The sequence below is a fragment of the Pogoniulus pusillus genome, chromosome 32 (assembly GCF_015220805.1).
Source record: "Pogoniulus pusillus isolate bPogPus1 chromosome 32, bPogPus1.pri, whole genome shotgun sequence".
Lineage (NCBI taxonomy): Eukaryota > Metazoa > Chordata > Aves > Piciformes > Lybiidae > Pogoniulus > Pogoniulus pusillus.
The window spans coordinates 73,420-89,130 of record NC_087295.1 but is presented as its reverse complement, the minus strand read 5'-3'; the positions used below and the strand labels follow the sequence as shown (position 1 = coordinate 89,130).

General features: G+C 47.9%; 1 protein-coding gene across 6 annotated transcripts in view; it reads left to right on the top strand.

The window, feature by feature from the left end:
* CPNE4 (copine 4) overlaps window positions 1–15,711 on the top strand; it is a 180,352-nt gene that overhangs the window by 133,685 nt on the left and 30,956 nt on the right. For all 6 annotated transcript variants that reach the window (XM_064169833.1, XM_064169830.1, XM_064169832.1 and 3 more), the window contains one exon: window positions 11,636–11,734. In XM_064169833.1, coding sequence (XP_064025903.1) covers window positions 11,636–11,734 — 99 coding nt within the window. The remainder of the gene's footprint in view (window positions 1–11,635; window positions 11,735–15,711) is intronic.

The window sequence follows — 15,711 nt, the reverse complement described above, 5'->3', positions numbered from 1 at the left end:
GATAATGACAACATTTGTGCCAAAACAAGGTACTTGTTTTTGAAAAAAGTAGGAAGTATCTTCAGGGACCTGATTATGAGCAAACGTTTGGGAAAGCCTAGGCAGCAGGAGGGCAGAAATAGCTTTAACTGTGTCTAGACTGGGCAGGCTTTCAGAGATGTCTCAGCACAGAGGGGCCACTTGGAAAGTGTGAAGGGTCTGGCAATGTGTATTTAGCCCTCTGGCATAAGCCTGTCTCTCCTACCATACAGAGACTTTAGATCTGTCCTGTTGGCCAGACCCTGTTCCTCCCAGCTAGATGGCATGGCTGGGATGGCATAAGTTCACTAGCTGAGAGGTGGTGCGAGCTGCTCATCTGCTGCTAGTGGCTTATGATGCAAGTCTTCTCCTCCACTGCAGCGTCCTGGAAAGGTGACAGGTAAATGGGTGATTTGGAGCTGAGGTGTGTCTAGATTCCTGTGTGTAGGCACACAGATAAGCCAAGCTGGTGCCATGCGGCTCTGTGGGAGCTGCAGTAGATGTTGTGGAGCTGTGTGTTCCTTCCAGCGCTCACCCTGACCACTCATGCCCAGCTCTGTGCTGCCTTTTTCTTCTATATAGATTTTCCAGGAAAGTACTCTGGTTTTGGCAGAGTCTCTGTTTGAGATCATCTATTTCTGGTTTGTAATGAATCCATTTCCAGTTGCAAGCAAAGCACCTGAAAAGCTGACGACTGCCTGTCTGGAAAGCAAGGCTGCTCACGTCAGGCAGCCACAGTTCTGCTTGTGGGCAGACAGGAGTGTTTCAAACTCCTGCTGTTTGAAAGACTGAAAAATACTTTGTCAGGCTTGTGCCACAAATGAGTCTGCAACTCCTGACCCGGATAAAATGTGGGAGGGAAAGATTGGCCTATTGTCAGGTTTCCAGGGTGTGTTTTTCATAATATTATTACCAACCATTCATGGATACAGGAGAACATGGAGAGGAAAAATTGTTGCTGCAAGCTAGTGGTAGATGTTATTGGTGAGGTGTGTTGTTGCAAGCAGTGCTGAAGGTTGGCACTGAAGTTCTTCATGCTACTGTCACTAAGGAAGAAGGGTGGGAGTACACAGGTAGAGTACCTGGCAGAGCTTCCTATGGGGAAGGCCCACAGGTCTTCCTCCCCAGGTGCCCACTCCCCAGCCACTCCGAGCTCTCTGGAAAGAATCAGGGTCCAGCTGTGGACACTTCCCCTTTCAGTTGGATTGGGCACAGTAAGGAAACCTTCCCACTCTCTTTTCAAGCATGGGTCTCCCTGCTAGACTTGAGCCCTTCCTCTGTCCCTTGTCCCTCTCCTGTGGAAGGAACTGACCGAGATGAGTGGAGCAGAAGCATAGCCTGGAACCAGCCATTCCAGCCCTGGAGAGGGCAGGAGTAAAGCAGAGTGTATGGGCCAGAGCTAGGCAGCAGAAGGTGCCCGGTGTGGCTGGCACTAAGGTTGTGCTAACAGCAGCCCCCAGTGGCACAGTGGACACTTGCGAGCCTGTTGTGTCCTGTCCCTGACACGTTGTCTTCCGCTACACCGAAGCCGTGTTGGGAGCGTGAGGCAGTGGCATCCCTCATCAGAATGCAGCTTGTGCTGCTCTAGGCAGACTTATGAATATGGAAAACTTGCAGAAAATCATTAAAAATCACCAACTCGTCATTTCAATCACCTCCTGCACATTTGAAAAGTCAGAATTGTGATTTTTAGTAGCCTGGATTTGTTTATCCACAGCACTTGACCCTGTAATGTCCTTAAGAGCTTGAAATCCTCAGCACTACATGGCTTTAAGGTGACAAGTACAGAATCCCAGCGCTGGCACATTCATTGCCTGCTCTCCCAGGCTGACCCTTTTGCTGGCGGTTCAGAGCATGTAGCATCTACTTGTGAAGCTGTTGACATTTGTATCAGTCTTTACTGACACAGAAGCAGGGCCCCGATCTGCCTCACACGGCTCTCCTGCTGACTTCTGCGGCTGCTTGCTTCCTGCCTTCCTCCTGAAGGCAGCACCTCTGTATCACTGTTATTGCTGTGTGCGCAGGGACAGCTGTGCCACCAAGGTTAAGATCAGAGACAGTTACAGGACAGATATTCAGAGGAGCTTAGGAGGTGAAGGTGAAGTTTGAGCAAGAGGAATGAGCCACAGAAAGATGCTCTGTTGTTGGTCTTGCATTGGTAAGCAGCCCTCTATGGGCAAATAACAGAGGTCTGCTGTAAAGCCAAGTGTTCTCTCTGCAGGATAATCATTTTAAGCATTCTTTCACTCTAAAGGCATGCAGAGATTTGCCTGTGCTTAATATTTTTAAAAAATCAACATTTTTGTGTTTCAAGGAGTACAGCAGTAGCAGAGTGCCTGTGATGCTCTGGATGGAGGATGCATGTCCCATAACCGCAGCTGCAGTGGTCCTTCTGAACCCCAAGCACCACAGATTCCAGTGAATTCTGCAAAACACAGGCCTATTTTTAGTGCTGAAAGCTTCCCTGATTGGTTTGCCAGGACTGGGAAGAGTGAAAGGTGCACATTCTGTAAGTGCTGTTGTGTTGCTGGTTGCCAAGGCAAACCCCCTTCCCTCACTTGCCCTATTTGATCTGTCTGTCACCGTGTGCTGCTTGCAGGCTTTCCGTTGTTGCAATACCTCAGCGCTGGTCAAAGTGTACTTGTCAGAAACATCCAGAATTATTGGCTTTTTTTCAGATATATCCTCCTGCATCTTTTAGGGAAGTTTGCCCAGAATCCAATGCTGCCAGGGCTCTTTGGTGACTCACAGATGTGTATTTCCACCTGGTGTTCTGGAGACAGGGGTCTGTGCAAGTCTGCACGAGTGCTGCAAGAGCACCTGGTGAACAGCCTGCTTGTGCAGCGCAGTGCTGGGCTGCAGGAGAGCCTTCTGCTAGCAGAGTGCTTGCTCTCTGCTCACGCTGTCCTTCACTTAACAGCCTCTCAAACCCAGCAGAAACACAAATGGCCAAAGTTTGTTAGGATTTTCGTCTCGGGTTTTTTCCAGAGCCCTGCAGCTGAGTTCAGCTGAAGCAGTTTGAGTCTGACAGTTCTGCCAGGCCGCTCATCAGAAGAAATCCCCCCAAGACAAAATGTGTTTATTCTCAGCCACTCCGGACAGCACTTTGTAGATGGATTTTCCTCTCTTTAAAGCTGGGAATCACAAGCTGACTCCTCTTTCTGGTTTCTTCCTTTTTTAAAAAAAATCAGTTTGGATCAAACAGGGCAAATTTGTGCACTCTGCTTTGTGGCGGCATTTCAGATAGCGTGGCTGCTGCTCGGGGAGGCTGGGCGCAGGCAAGCGCAGAGGGGCGTTCCTGGGGCCAGGCAGGACACAGCCATCATCTGTGCTCTTCAGGTGTGGGATTTAACCCCTCCAGGGCTTGTGTAAAAGCATGTTTCAGAGGAATACACTTCAGACAGACGAGAGCTGTGCTTGCCAGCTGTCACGTACAAAAAGGAACCACTGAGTGCTCGTAATTTTCTGCTTGGAATGTTTTGTGAATGAAGTACCCTGAGAGTATTCTGAGAGTTGTAAAATCCCCTGTAAGTTTGGAACAGTGCTTGAGAAGTTCCACTGCCTCTGTGATTGAACATTCTTCATCTCCACCAGACTGTTACTAGCATGAGTGTTGCAGCCTTGCAAGGAGCAACTGCATTTTCTGTTCACTGTCACTTCTTATGCTGGAGGAGCGTAACTCTGGGCAAGAAGACTTTTAGCCAATGGACATGAACAAAGTAGTATTTCTTTTGAAATTAGTTAGGCTTGGAGTTTATGAAGCCAGCTTAATGCATGACTTTTAGACTCCACTTTGATTTATTAAGAGCTGAACAAGCTGCTTAAAAGTGCTCCTCCTTGAGAATCAATTTTTCATGTGGTGTTGCCATGCTAGTTGATAATTCCTCAGGGTCCTTTCCTGTGCTAGACCTCAGTGATTTTAGCTATTAAAAAGCTAGCTGTAAAAAATCCTATCAGCTTGTTCTCTCTCTTTCCTCTCTGCCCCAGTTGAAAGGTATTGCTCTGAAATAAAATGGTCACTAACTTGCTTTCAGCTTTCTAGTTTGTGACCCATTCTAGTGTATTGGTGTTAATAAGTTAACTGTTCTTAATTACAGCAATTGTTAACTGTTCATTTCTTGTGTCATACTCAAGAACCTCAGAATGTGTCTCAGTGTGTTTGGTTCATGACAGAAAATGTGCATAGTTACTCTGAACCCAGCAGCAGGCAGTTTCTTTGCTCATAGTGTCAAGTTCCGTTCTGCTGAGGCCAAAGAGTTTCCCTGCTTTGTTTTGGGCTTTCCAGTGCTTCTTAGCCCAGTTTCTCCTCCGTTATCCCTTCTTATCTCACAGACACAGAATTGTCTGCCAGAGACAGCTCTGTGGGACTCTTTTTTTCCAGGGCTGATGTGAATCTCTTCTCTCCCAGTGGCACTGCAGGGACCTGGCAGGCTGTACAGCTTACCACTGCCATGCTGGTGCCTGGCTAATGGCAGCAAGTGTTGTTGTGTGCTGGCCTCTTGCTGGCAAGAGGTACATAAACCCCTCCCGAGTGCTCCACAGGTGCCTTCTGGGAGTCACAGCAGAGTGACCACAAATTAGAAGTATTTGTGCATAGCTATAAAGGATGAAGAGAAGCCTGTGCTGGCTGGAGAGCTCCCATAGCTAGTGGGCTGCATTGGGTGGTTTAGAGCCAGACACAGGTCTGATGGATTTTCCCCACGCATGGCAGCACAACCTCAGGTGAGTGGTGCTGGAGCTCCCTCATTTTCCTGGGATACTGATCCTGCCAGCCCCACCACCAGCTTCTTACCTGCAGGGTAGGGTCAGCACCTGGGAGGATGAGAGCTGCATACCGGATGGGTTCCTGACAGCCTGCTTGTCCATTTTGCAGACGGTGAAGACAGCATTTGCATGATTTCCTCAGTGCTTTGTAAGCAGTGTTGTCGTTCTGGAAACATCACAGCTTGCTTCTGCCACCCCTGTACCTGCTTTTCATTTCAGCACATTGTGCAGCAGAACTGACTCTGCTGCTTTACCCCTGGCCAGCTCTGTTAAAGAGGAAGATCTCATACTATTGGACTTGCAGATGTTTTTTTCTTCTGAAGGCCCCATCCGAAGGCCACTGAAGGTCAAAGGGACATTCCAAGCCGGTGTCAGTGATACAGCTCCATTTACTTCAGCTAATGTTGACAGTCTGCAGTAGATGATACCTCCTAGTCTTTGCCTCAGAGAGCATTGTTTTTCCTGTATATGAGTGTTAGATCGCATACTTGATATTCATGGAGTATTGCCTTAAGTAGGTTAAGCTCCCCTCCTCTGTGCTGCTGCCTGTCCCAGCAATGCTCTTGCTTGGTTTCATAATGACATAATGGTGCCACCTGCAGACCAGAGCCCTGTAGAGGCGGCTCCAGAGAGTGCTCGGCAGGAATGCAAGTGTTGGCAAAGCGATGGCAGGGGTAACAGCAAGCCGGCGTTTGTGGAGGTCACTTGCTGTAACGAGCTCTCATTGCTCGTTGTTTTCCATGAATCCAAAAATCTTTGCGTTGGGCACTCGCTAGGGGCAGCTGATAAAGCTCAGTGACACAATTCTCTGTGTGCTGGAACCTGCTAAAACACTTCACTGCAGATGCCGGTCCCTGTGCACGCATCACAGACGAGGAGGACTTGGACCCTGTGAACTGTGTATGAACCCAAGAGTGCCATTTCTTTTTCTTATCAGGGTAAAATGAGAATCACTAAGAATTAATGTTGTTGGGTTTGGGTTCTCCTCAGCTCCCTGGTGGGGTTTTCTCTTCTATCCTTCCCTAGGGAAGCCTGTCTGCTAGTGCCAGAGGATGTCCAACAACTGAGCCTTCTGCTATGAATTCTTTATTGTCATTACTTACACTGTGTGGGTTCTGACATGGTTTTTCTGTGCTTTTGCTCCCATCTCCATTTTGCAGTTTTAAAGACAGAGTACATTTGTGCTTTGCATAGATGTATGAAAATAGGATGAGCCCTGACATTTATGGCTTGGATTTTTTCTCAATTACTTTGTCTTATGAGCAGCCTTCGTAGGATGTCTGCTGGCCAGTTAGAATAATCACTTTCCTCTGCTCAAACATTCTTCTCTCTGGAGAGTTCTTTTTCACTGAGCTGTGGCCACTGTTTCGTAGCCAGCCTATTGATGCAGGCACATGTTTACTTAAAAGTCCCTGCTTTCTTTAATCATAGTGAGGTAAAGCAGCCACATTAGAAGGAAACAGAGGTTCTAATTACATTGAGTTAAATGTTTGGTTCTCCTTCTTCTTCCTCCATTGGTAATTATTTTAATGACAGCTTCGTAACTCACCTAGCAGAGTGATGGAGGAGCATCCACACCTACATCTTTTTTCCTGAATGCAAAGGAAGTTGCACATTAGTCTAACAGAATATTGACATTAAGGAATTAAATACCAGCTTGGATTTAAGCAGACCTCTTTTTATTCACCCCCAGTAATTTGTTGCATAATTGTGGTCATTTGTGCAATCTCTGACTGCACATTCAGAGAAGGCACTTGGATATCTAAGTCCTATTGCTTCCTGCGTTTGCCTGGGCTACAGCCACAGAGCTCAGCTCCCGAAGGTCTGGCTTTAGGGTACTGGCTGCACTTGTTACTCAAGTTCTCTTTTTTTTCCCACCCTCTGCGTCTCTTGGCATTCTCCAAACACCTGAGCCCTCTGCTCCCCCAGCAGTAGCAGGCATTGCTGCCTTTGTTCCCTGGGCTTAACTGCCATGAAACACTCCAGCAACATAGTCGTGCCGGAGTTCCCCCTTTGTTGGCAGTCCTGTTCAGCCCGGGGTGTGTTGGTAGGCAGTGCTAGCTGGAGAACCAGCACACTGCAACGGGCAGGCTTTGTTTTTACAGTTTGCAAGCAATCAGCCACTTCCTGTCATTCAATCTCATGCACCCTGGAATCTGATTTGAAAGGTAGAGAGGGGAGCAGAAAATGGACAGATGTGTGCAGGTGTTTCTTCATTTTATTTCTCTGAGCTGTGGTGCCATGGCAGCATTGGTATTTTTAGTTGCTCTTCACAGCTTAGTCATCTTCAATAACACCAAGAGTCCAGACCTAGATTTTCTGGTGGCAGTACTAGAAGCAGTGAAGGTCTTGGGTCTCAGTTGTTTTCAACGCAGTGGTCTTACTCATGAAGCTTCATCTGCTGTGCTTTGGCTCCATCTCTGGAGGGAACGGTGGCAGGTGCTGGGGAGCACAGAATTGGTGCAGGGCAGGAAGCTTTGTAATACCTTGTTACAGCCTGAACTGCAGGGGCTGGTGAGATGTAGAAATTTAATTGCTTGTGCTGGAATGAGGCCAGCAAACAGGGTCATTTCTCTTATCCTCTGAAGAGTGTTCTGGCACATCTCCGGTGGAGCTGCAGCACAAAATTGTGCGGCAGTTTTTGATCCCTGAATTGGGAGGACCATCGCTGTCCTGAAACTCACCCTGTGAGCCTTTACCTGAGGGTTTGCTCAAATGGCACCAATACCAGCCTCAGACCAGCTCAGGGTGTCTGGCTTCACCGGTGTCCTTTGCCAAAATCTTGGCTCTCTGGGGTTAGGGCAAAGGTGCTTCTCTGCCACCTCCTTCATGCGCTGCTGATGGCAGCTGTCAGTCTCTTCATTTGGTGTTAATTTTTATTGGCTTGTTTGCAGGAAGAAGGGTGTTGTAGAAATGGAAATCCCAGAGATGAACTTGATACTAAACAATTGTCACTGGCAAACATGCCAGGAAGCGGAACCTGACTCTGCATTTCCTTGCTTCAGATCTTAACGTTGGGCTTCTCAGACCTGGCCAGGCTGGATGGGTGGGCAGAGGCCAATGGGATGAGATTGAACAAGGCCAAGTGCAGGGTTCTGCACTTTGGCCACAACAACCCCAAGAAGCACTACATGCTGGGGACAGAGTGGCTGAAGAGCAGCCAGGAAGAAAGGGACCTGGGGGTACTGGTGGATAGTAGGCTGAAGATGAGCCAGCAGTGTGCCCAGGTGGCCAAGAGAGCCAATGGCATCCTGGCCTGGATCAGGAAGAGTGTGGCCAGTAGGACAAGGGAGGTTATTCTTCCCATCTACTCAACACTGATCAGGCCACACCTTGAGTGCTGTGTCCAGTTCTGGGCTCCTCAATTCAGGAGAGATGTTGAGGTGCTGGAAGGTGTCCAGAGAAGGGCAACAAGGCTGGGGAGGGGCCTGGAACACAAAGCCTATGAGGAGAGGCTGAGGGAGCTGGGGTTGTTTAGGCTGGAGAAGAGGAGGCTCAGGGCAGAGCTCATTGCTGTCTACAACTACCTGAAGGGAGGTTGTAGCCAGGTGGGATTGGGCTCTTCTCCCAGACAACCAGCAACAGAACAAGGGGACACAGTCTCAAGCTGTGCCAGGGGAAGTATAAGCTGAATGTTAGGAGGAAGTTGTTGTCAGAGAGAGTGATTTGCATTGGAATGGGCTGCCCAGGGAGGTGGTGGAGTCACCATCCCTGGAGATGTTCAAGAAAAGCCTGGCTGAGGCACTTGGTGCCATGGTCTAGGTGACTGGATAGGGCTGGGTGCTAGGTTGGACTGGATGATCTTGGAGGTCTCTTCCAACCTGGTTGATTCTATGAGTCTATGATTCACCCTGGGTTCTGGATGCTCTGAGCTCTTCATTCTTGGATTAGTAACAACAAAGTGCTCAGAAGTGAGAAACAGGGTAAGAAAGACATAATTTCACAGATGCTGATTTGCATCTCTTCATAGGAGGTTCAGAAGAGGGAGGGAGACAAAGTTACTGCTATAAGTGACTGTTTGCACATCCTTTGTATTCCCCCTCCCCCACCCAAAAAAAAACAAAACAAAACAAAAAAGTCACTATAGTCATTTATGGCAACTACTTTCTGGAGCATTCTACAGGCAGCAGAGTGTTTGTCTCTTCAGAAGAGACAACTCCCAGAAGGCTGTCAGATCCCTTCTCTTAGTTCCAGTCTGGTAGCTGATGTTCCTAATGAGTCAGTGTTGACCCAACATCACGTTTCCTTGCTCAGGCAGCAGGGAGGGTTCAGATAAAGCAAGAGTACTGCATTATTTTTGTTACTGTGTATGTGAGGCTGTGTATTATGCTGCATGGACGCTGTGATTTATAGATTTAGTCTATATTCTTCACGTTAAGATAGAACTATAACATGCTCTTGCAGGTACATAGGTATTCCACAGCATCTCATCTTCTCCGTGGAGGATGAACCTGCCCCACCTAGATGCTGTAACAAAGGTCTCAATGACCTTGTTAGGCTTAGATTTTCATCAGGTTTCTACATCATTTCACTCATGTGGGAACCTCAGTGGTTCTATTTTTCATGGCATGTTTTGTACCACAGCTTTCTTCCTCCCATGCCCCTGTCTTTACAAAATGTTCTTTCTGAAGAGGCTGCTGAGCTCACCTCATCTGTGTATCTCTGTACCCTCAGCTTTGCCAAGCATGAGTAGCCAGAGTGCTGGGCACCTCGGATCCCCAGCCTGTTTGTCCCTGGCTCCCAAGAGATGTTACCTAACTGGCAAGCTCGGGAGCATTCCATTCATGCCAGGTCCCCCAGTGAGGTCTCTCACATTTCTACCCTACTACAGATGTAAGGGAAAGAGATAACCCAGGCACTACAGAGCAGCTGCTGAGAATTCACAGTTAAGGAGAACATCTCTTAAACACTTCAGCGAGTACAGGGAAATGCACACAGGGAGGGAGTTCTATAGATTTAGACAGGCAAAATAATCTGTCAGAGTCATCTGCACCCAGTGCAAGAACAAAACCCAGAAACTAGGCTACTGTGTGTGCAAAACCCCAAATGCGAGCAGTTACATAAGCAATATGCTCTTTGTCAGCAGTGTTAGTGCCCCACAGCTTGGGCCTGTTCATGAGCTTCTGAGGAAGAGGAAAATGCCTGCACGCTCTGATTTGGACTGTTGGGCAAAGGGCATAGACTCAAGAACTGGAATCTCATCAACTGAGATGGAAAGTTACCACTTCGTATTTGCCTCTTCTCCTTTCTTGGACAGCCAAGTCTTCATAAGCACAGGCAGGGCACTGAACAGTTGTCCCATCTCTGTGTTGTATGTTCAGTTGCTAGGGGTGTTTTGGATAAGGCATTGCAAAGAAAAGAAGTGCTGTGACTAATGTGGGGTTCTTTGACCTTAACACAGAGTGGAGTTTCTGGAACATGTAAAGGCAGGCACCACAACTGCACAGACTGTCTTGTTAGGCCAGAGTGCAGATGAGCATGTGTACTCTGAACCTGAGCAGCAACAGCACAGTGTCTTGTGTCTACATGGCTGTATACATATGTGTCCTGAGAGGTCTGTGGCAATAAACCTGGCAGTGACTGCAGAGTAGAAGCTTGCTTATGTTTTCACCATCAAAACCTGCAAAGTCATTTAAAGTCCAGTTAGAGTTTTCCCTCAAGTGACTTACTGCAACATATTTCTCTTCCAGAGCAGTATCATTGGGGCTCATTTGTCAGCATTGAGCAGGCTGTGTTTGAGGTTCCTAAGCACTCTTGATACAAACAAGGGTACACAAGCAAGCAGCTCTGGGTTTAAGTAACTGGTTGTGAAAGGACTCTGGTTGTTCGTAGGTGCTGTGAGCTGTCCAGAAGAGGCAGCATGCAGAAGAGACTTCCTGTCATTGCAGAGCCACTGCGTACAGGCTCGCATCCCCAGGGGTGCTGCAGAGACTGGCTGGGTGACAGTGATAGCTCTGCCAATGGCTCTTGCATCCATCTGGCAGGGGTGGAATGGGCTCGGGCTGGTGCTGTGTCATGGCTGTCAATGAAATATGACTTGCTTGCTCTGTTCTTGAGTCTGAGGACTTGCCACTTTTTTGTAGAAACCAAGAGTTTCCATTCCTTTCACTGTTCTCTTCCAAGTAGGTGATTTTAAAATCAGCCTTCCCATGTGTTTAGAGCCACAGGGAGATTACTTTTCTGTTCTGGCTGTGTCTTGGGTGCTGTGCTTACTGCGACGCGGTGAAGGGAATGCCGAATCACTTACCATTGTCTAAGTGGCAGCTATCAGTGGCTGTCTCTCTCAAGCCTCCTTCAACAGGCAAAAGGTCTGAGTCTGGTGCAACCCTGCCATCTTTTAAGATATCAGTTACCACCATCTCTGTACAGAAGGCACAAAGGTATTGATGAAATCCTTGTGCTCGCTGCAGGGCTAATCCAGTCCCTTCTGCTGAAAGTGGAGTCAGTTACAGCAGTTACTGTGTCCTCTTGCATTTTAAATAGAATCATAGCCAGGTTGGAAGAGACCTTCAAGCTCAGCCAATCCAACCTGTCACCTAGCCCTGGCCAATCAACCAGACCATGGCACTAAGTGCCCCATCCAGTCTTTTCTTGAATATCTCCAGGGGTGGCGACTCCACCACCTCCCTGGGCAGCCCATTCCAATGCCAATCACTCTCTCACTCCATTCCCTCTGCCCAAAGGTACTATATATAAAGTTCACTCATTCTGACAACCTAACAGGAACAAATCACTTGAAGCATTTTCCCTGAGGGAAAATAATCTCAGTACCCACACATCCCCTCTCCCCCTACAGAGGCATGCTTGCAGTGCACAGCCTTTCGTCTCACTCTTTTCCTCTTTGCCTCCCCAGTGCATTGTTTGGGACTGGGACTCCAACGGCAAGCACGACTTCATTGGAGAATTTAGCTCTACTTTCATGGAAATGAGAGGAGCTATGGAGGGACGGCAGGTAAGTGGACAATTGCCCAAGCAGTCCCAGTTCATAAGATCCATAAAGCAGCATTCCTGCCATCCTGCAGTAGAGCAGGGGACGTTGCCTCGCTGTTGCTCAGCAGTGAGGTGCTGTGCTGATCTCTCCCATAGGTTTTACTGTTATCCAAAAATGCAGAAAGCAGCCTGTTCTCGATGTCCGCACCTGAAGCTCTCAGGGTCTTTTCCAGTCCACAGGCTGAAGGCATTTCTTTCTTTCTGCTCAGATTTGTTTCCTCTGGACCCAAGCATGAGACTTCTCTAAGGTGCTGAGCTGTTACAGCAAAGCAGGTGCTCTGTCTGGGTACTGAGAGCAGTCACCTGCTGCCCTGGGGGCACTCACTGGGTGAGGGCTGCTCTCCATCCTTCTCCATTTCTCATGGGCTGCCCTCGTGGCTGCCAGCTCTATGTGAACCCAGCACAATGAAACTCATCTATTTTCTAAATATTACAGTCCTAGGGGAAAATGAAATTGTTAACTTCTTAATAATTCACTTCCTTGTGTCAGCCTGTTCTTTTAAAATTGAATTTGATGGTACTTATTAAATGTGATAAATAATTTTGCATATCTAATTCCAGAAATTGTCATTGGCCATTATTACTTACTCCTGAAGGTGCTGGTTTTGATGAATTCTCTGGGGGGAGCTGAAAATACTGTCTTTTAACCTGCTGGTAACTTGTGTTCGCTGCTTCATGGTAATCTCAAAAGCAAACACAGATGCCTCGTAAACTTCATTTGGGCTTTACAGTGAGGGTCTGCGGGTAATGTTCTAATAGAAAGCTAACAAAGAGTCAGAAGCTGTTTAACAAATGATGAGCACTCTGAGTCTGGCTGCTTCATAGGCCAAGAAGCTTTTTGGTTCTTCTAGACATTTTCTATTGATGTTATTAACCTGGATTGTAGAAAGTGTTGCTCTTGTTGGTATGTCTCAGTCACACAAACCCCTTGTAAAGACCTTCTGGGCAGACCTTGAGTGCAAGTGAAACTCTAGTTTGTTCTTTCAAACTCAGACCACTGAAACGTAAGCCAAACTGAACTTGAGTGGAAATAAAAGCTACTAAAGAAGTAAAGAGATGCCATGAGTCAGATGAGCAGTGATGAGACACCGCTGACAGTCCAGTCTGCCTGAAGAGGCAAACAGATTCCAGAGTGAATGACTTGGACACGTCCAGTGATGTGACAGCACCCCAGTTTTGCAGCAAGTAGCAGTGGCTGGGAAAGGGCTTATGTGGGATTGGTAAAGGTGTTTGTGGTAGCAGTGTCTCCAGGAGAGCATCACAGCCATTCCCAAACAGACAGCACACAGCCAAGGCAGGAGACTTGCAGAGTGGAGTGCCAGGAGCGACTGTGAAGGATAAACTCTCTGTTCCTGTTGGTGGTGGAGAGACAGTGTGGTGTAGCTGCTTCTCCACAGCTGAAAAGGACTGATTCCTGGGAGAGCTGGTTGGTCTTTGGTCAGTGGTACAGATGACATTAATAGATGTTGTTTAAGAGGACTTCCTGATGGTGAACAAGCTCAGGAGAACAGCGTGGTGCGTGTCTTTCCGTTCCACCCTGACGGCCCTGCTGGATGCTGACAGGCTGTTTTCATACTGACCGCCAGCGGCAAGCAGCACGCAGGCATCCTGGCGCTCAGTGCACGTCTGCAGCAGGCATTGCTAAAGCCTCCACTCAGCATTGCCCACCAGTCCAAAGTTCATCAGTACTCCTTCACCCCAACCTCGCCACAGTAAAACACAATAAAGACAATGCCATCCCTGCCTGTGACAGGTGTTTTGCTCTAGTGAAATAGAGGTAACTAGCTGGAGCTGGTTGTATGCCTAGGATTTGTCCCAAATGTATGTGTGAGCAATAGCTTTACTAGGTGTGTGCAGGGCAGCTTTAGAAAGGGTTCTCATTCATCTGTCAGACATTTGAAAACAAGAATAGGAAAGCTTTAGTATTAAAGCTTTTCCTAGCTGAAACCCTCTCAGGAGGAAAACAAAAGCAATGTAGGCAGTAAAGCCAAAGGGATCTGGGGTAGAAAAGTCGTGGAAATAGAGAGGAGCAGCTGGATCCACATGCAGCACAGGGGTTACGTCAGGGCAGAAGCTGTTCCTGTGTTACATAACCGTGGCCGTGTCTGTGCACACCACAGTGGAGAGGGGAGCAGGGAGCTGTGCTGCGCTGAGCACCTCCACAGGCATACCCACAAGCTCATGATGTTGTTATGGGGGCGAGGAGGGCTGCCGAGGGTAGCCAAGCTGGGTTCCCCAATTTGCCCAGATACCTGACTGTGACCCTCACCTGGGACCTTTGCATCAGGAAGCTCTTCATATAACTGCATGGATGAGACCTTTAAGCCTTTGGTAACGGACCAAGAAGTTTATTGACACCAATGGACAATTCCACATCTAGTTTTGGCAGGAGAAAGTCAAGTTCATCCAGGACTGTCTGCAAGATCATCAGCTGCTGCTGACCCCAGAGAGGCAGAGGCCTCAGAGGAGCCTGCAGCCATGTCAGGCACCTGCCACATCCATGAGATCTGGAGCCTTGGGAGCACGGGCAAGGCGAGGGGGCCTTGACTGAGGACACGAGCAATGCTTTCATCTTTACTTCATTCCTCAGGTTCACGTTTCCAAAAGAATCCTCTGATGGGGATTAAAAGCTGCTCTTCTGCCTTGGTGGACATCTTTATGGTCCAAAACAAGAAAAAGACCCCTCTGTCACCTTGCCAGAAGGGATGGTAGGAGTAAAGCAATGTCTCTGCTGGAGGACTTCAAAGTGACCTGCCTGTCCTGAGTCCTCAGAAAGAGGTTGTGCTGCCTGCTGTCAGTGGGTTGCTGTGCCATGTCCGCTGACCCCTTTGTCACTTGCAAGCTGTGTCAGTTGTTGCAGCAGCTCGGCCTAAAGGAAAGGGAGAGACAAGAGGATTGCAGGGAAGCAAAGGGAGCAGACTGATGGTCGCCAGAGCTTCACTGTAGTTCTCTTGCCCTTTCTCACAAGACTACCTGATGTGCTGCCATGTCCCAGAGACAGCAACTGCTCCGGAGCACGACTTCTCTTGCCGTAGGGTACAGGACACTCTCCTGACACCTTCGTTTCTTTCTCTGAATAGCTCGTGCTATTGGTAATGCAGTTTTGGTTCTGCAGTGGCAGTGAGTCACTTCTGCTCTCCTTTGCTGCTGTGTGGCATGGGTGGCTGCATCCTTTGCTCTTCTGAAAGTTTGGTAAGGGAAGAGGTGAAGATATTTAGGATGGCAGCATCTCCACTGCAAAGAGTAGCATCTCCCTGTGTAGCTGAGAACAAATGCCTATGGAGGTCTTCCGCTGAACATGTGTGCCTATGTCTGCCTGTTTTCTCAGGTGGAAAATCCATTTCATGAGACAAATAATTGAGCTGTAGGCAAACTGGGAGAGTAAGCAGATGTGCTTCCTGCAGAACATTTTTTCTTTGCCCATTGTTCACTCTGTCATCTGTCTCCAGTAACCAGTGATGAAGATGCTCCTCCTTCCCCTGTGCAGAAGGGGTTGCACGGTGCACCGAAGCCATATGTTCTGCCTTCCCTTTTTTGATGTTGGGTAAAAGCTCAAAGTTTGAAATATTTCAGAGACATCTAAGTAATTGCTCTTAGGCAGTGGTTTGAAGCACAGTGGAGTCACTGGGACTATTCATAAGGTGAAAAGAGTTTTACACATTGAAACACTTTACTCAGATCCCATGTGAATGTTTTTGCTATAGAAGAAGTGTCACACAATTAGGAAGGTCTTCACTGTGGGCAGAATGTTGTAACATTCTGGACAGATATGGTTCTGTTTTAGGCAACAGGTCATGCTGCTTCCCTTTGAAGAGGTAGTCTTAGTGTCAGCTAACATCAGGTTTTCTCCCAGCACTTGGAAACACCTCCTTGAAAGAAAATAGTCGTGTTACAAACTGTGTTTAATAGCATGTTACAGATTCGAGTCTGAATTTACAC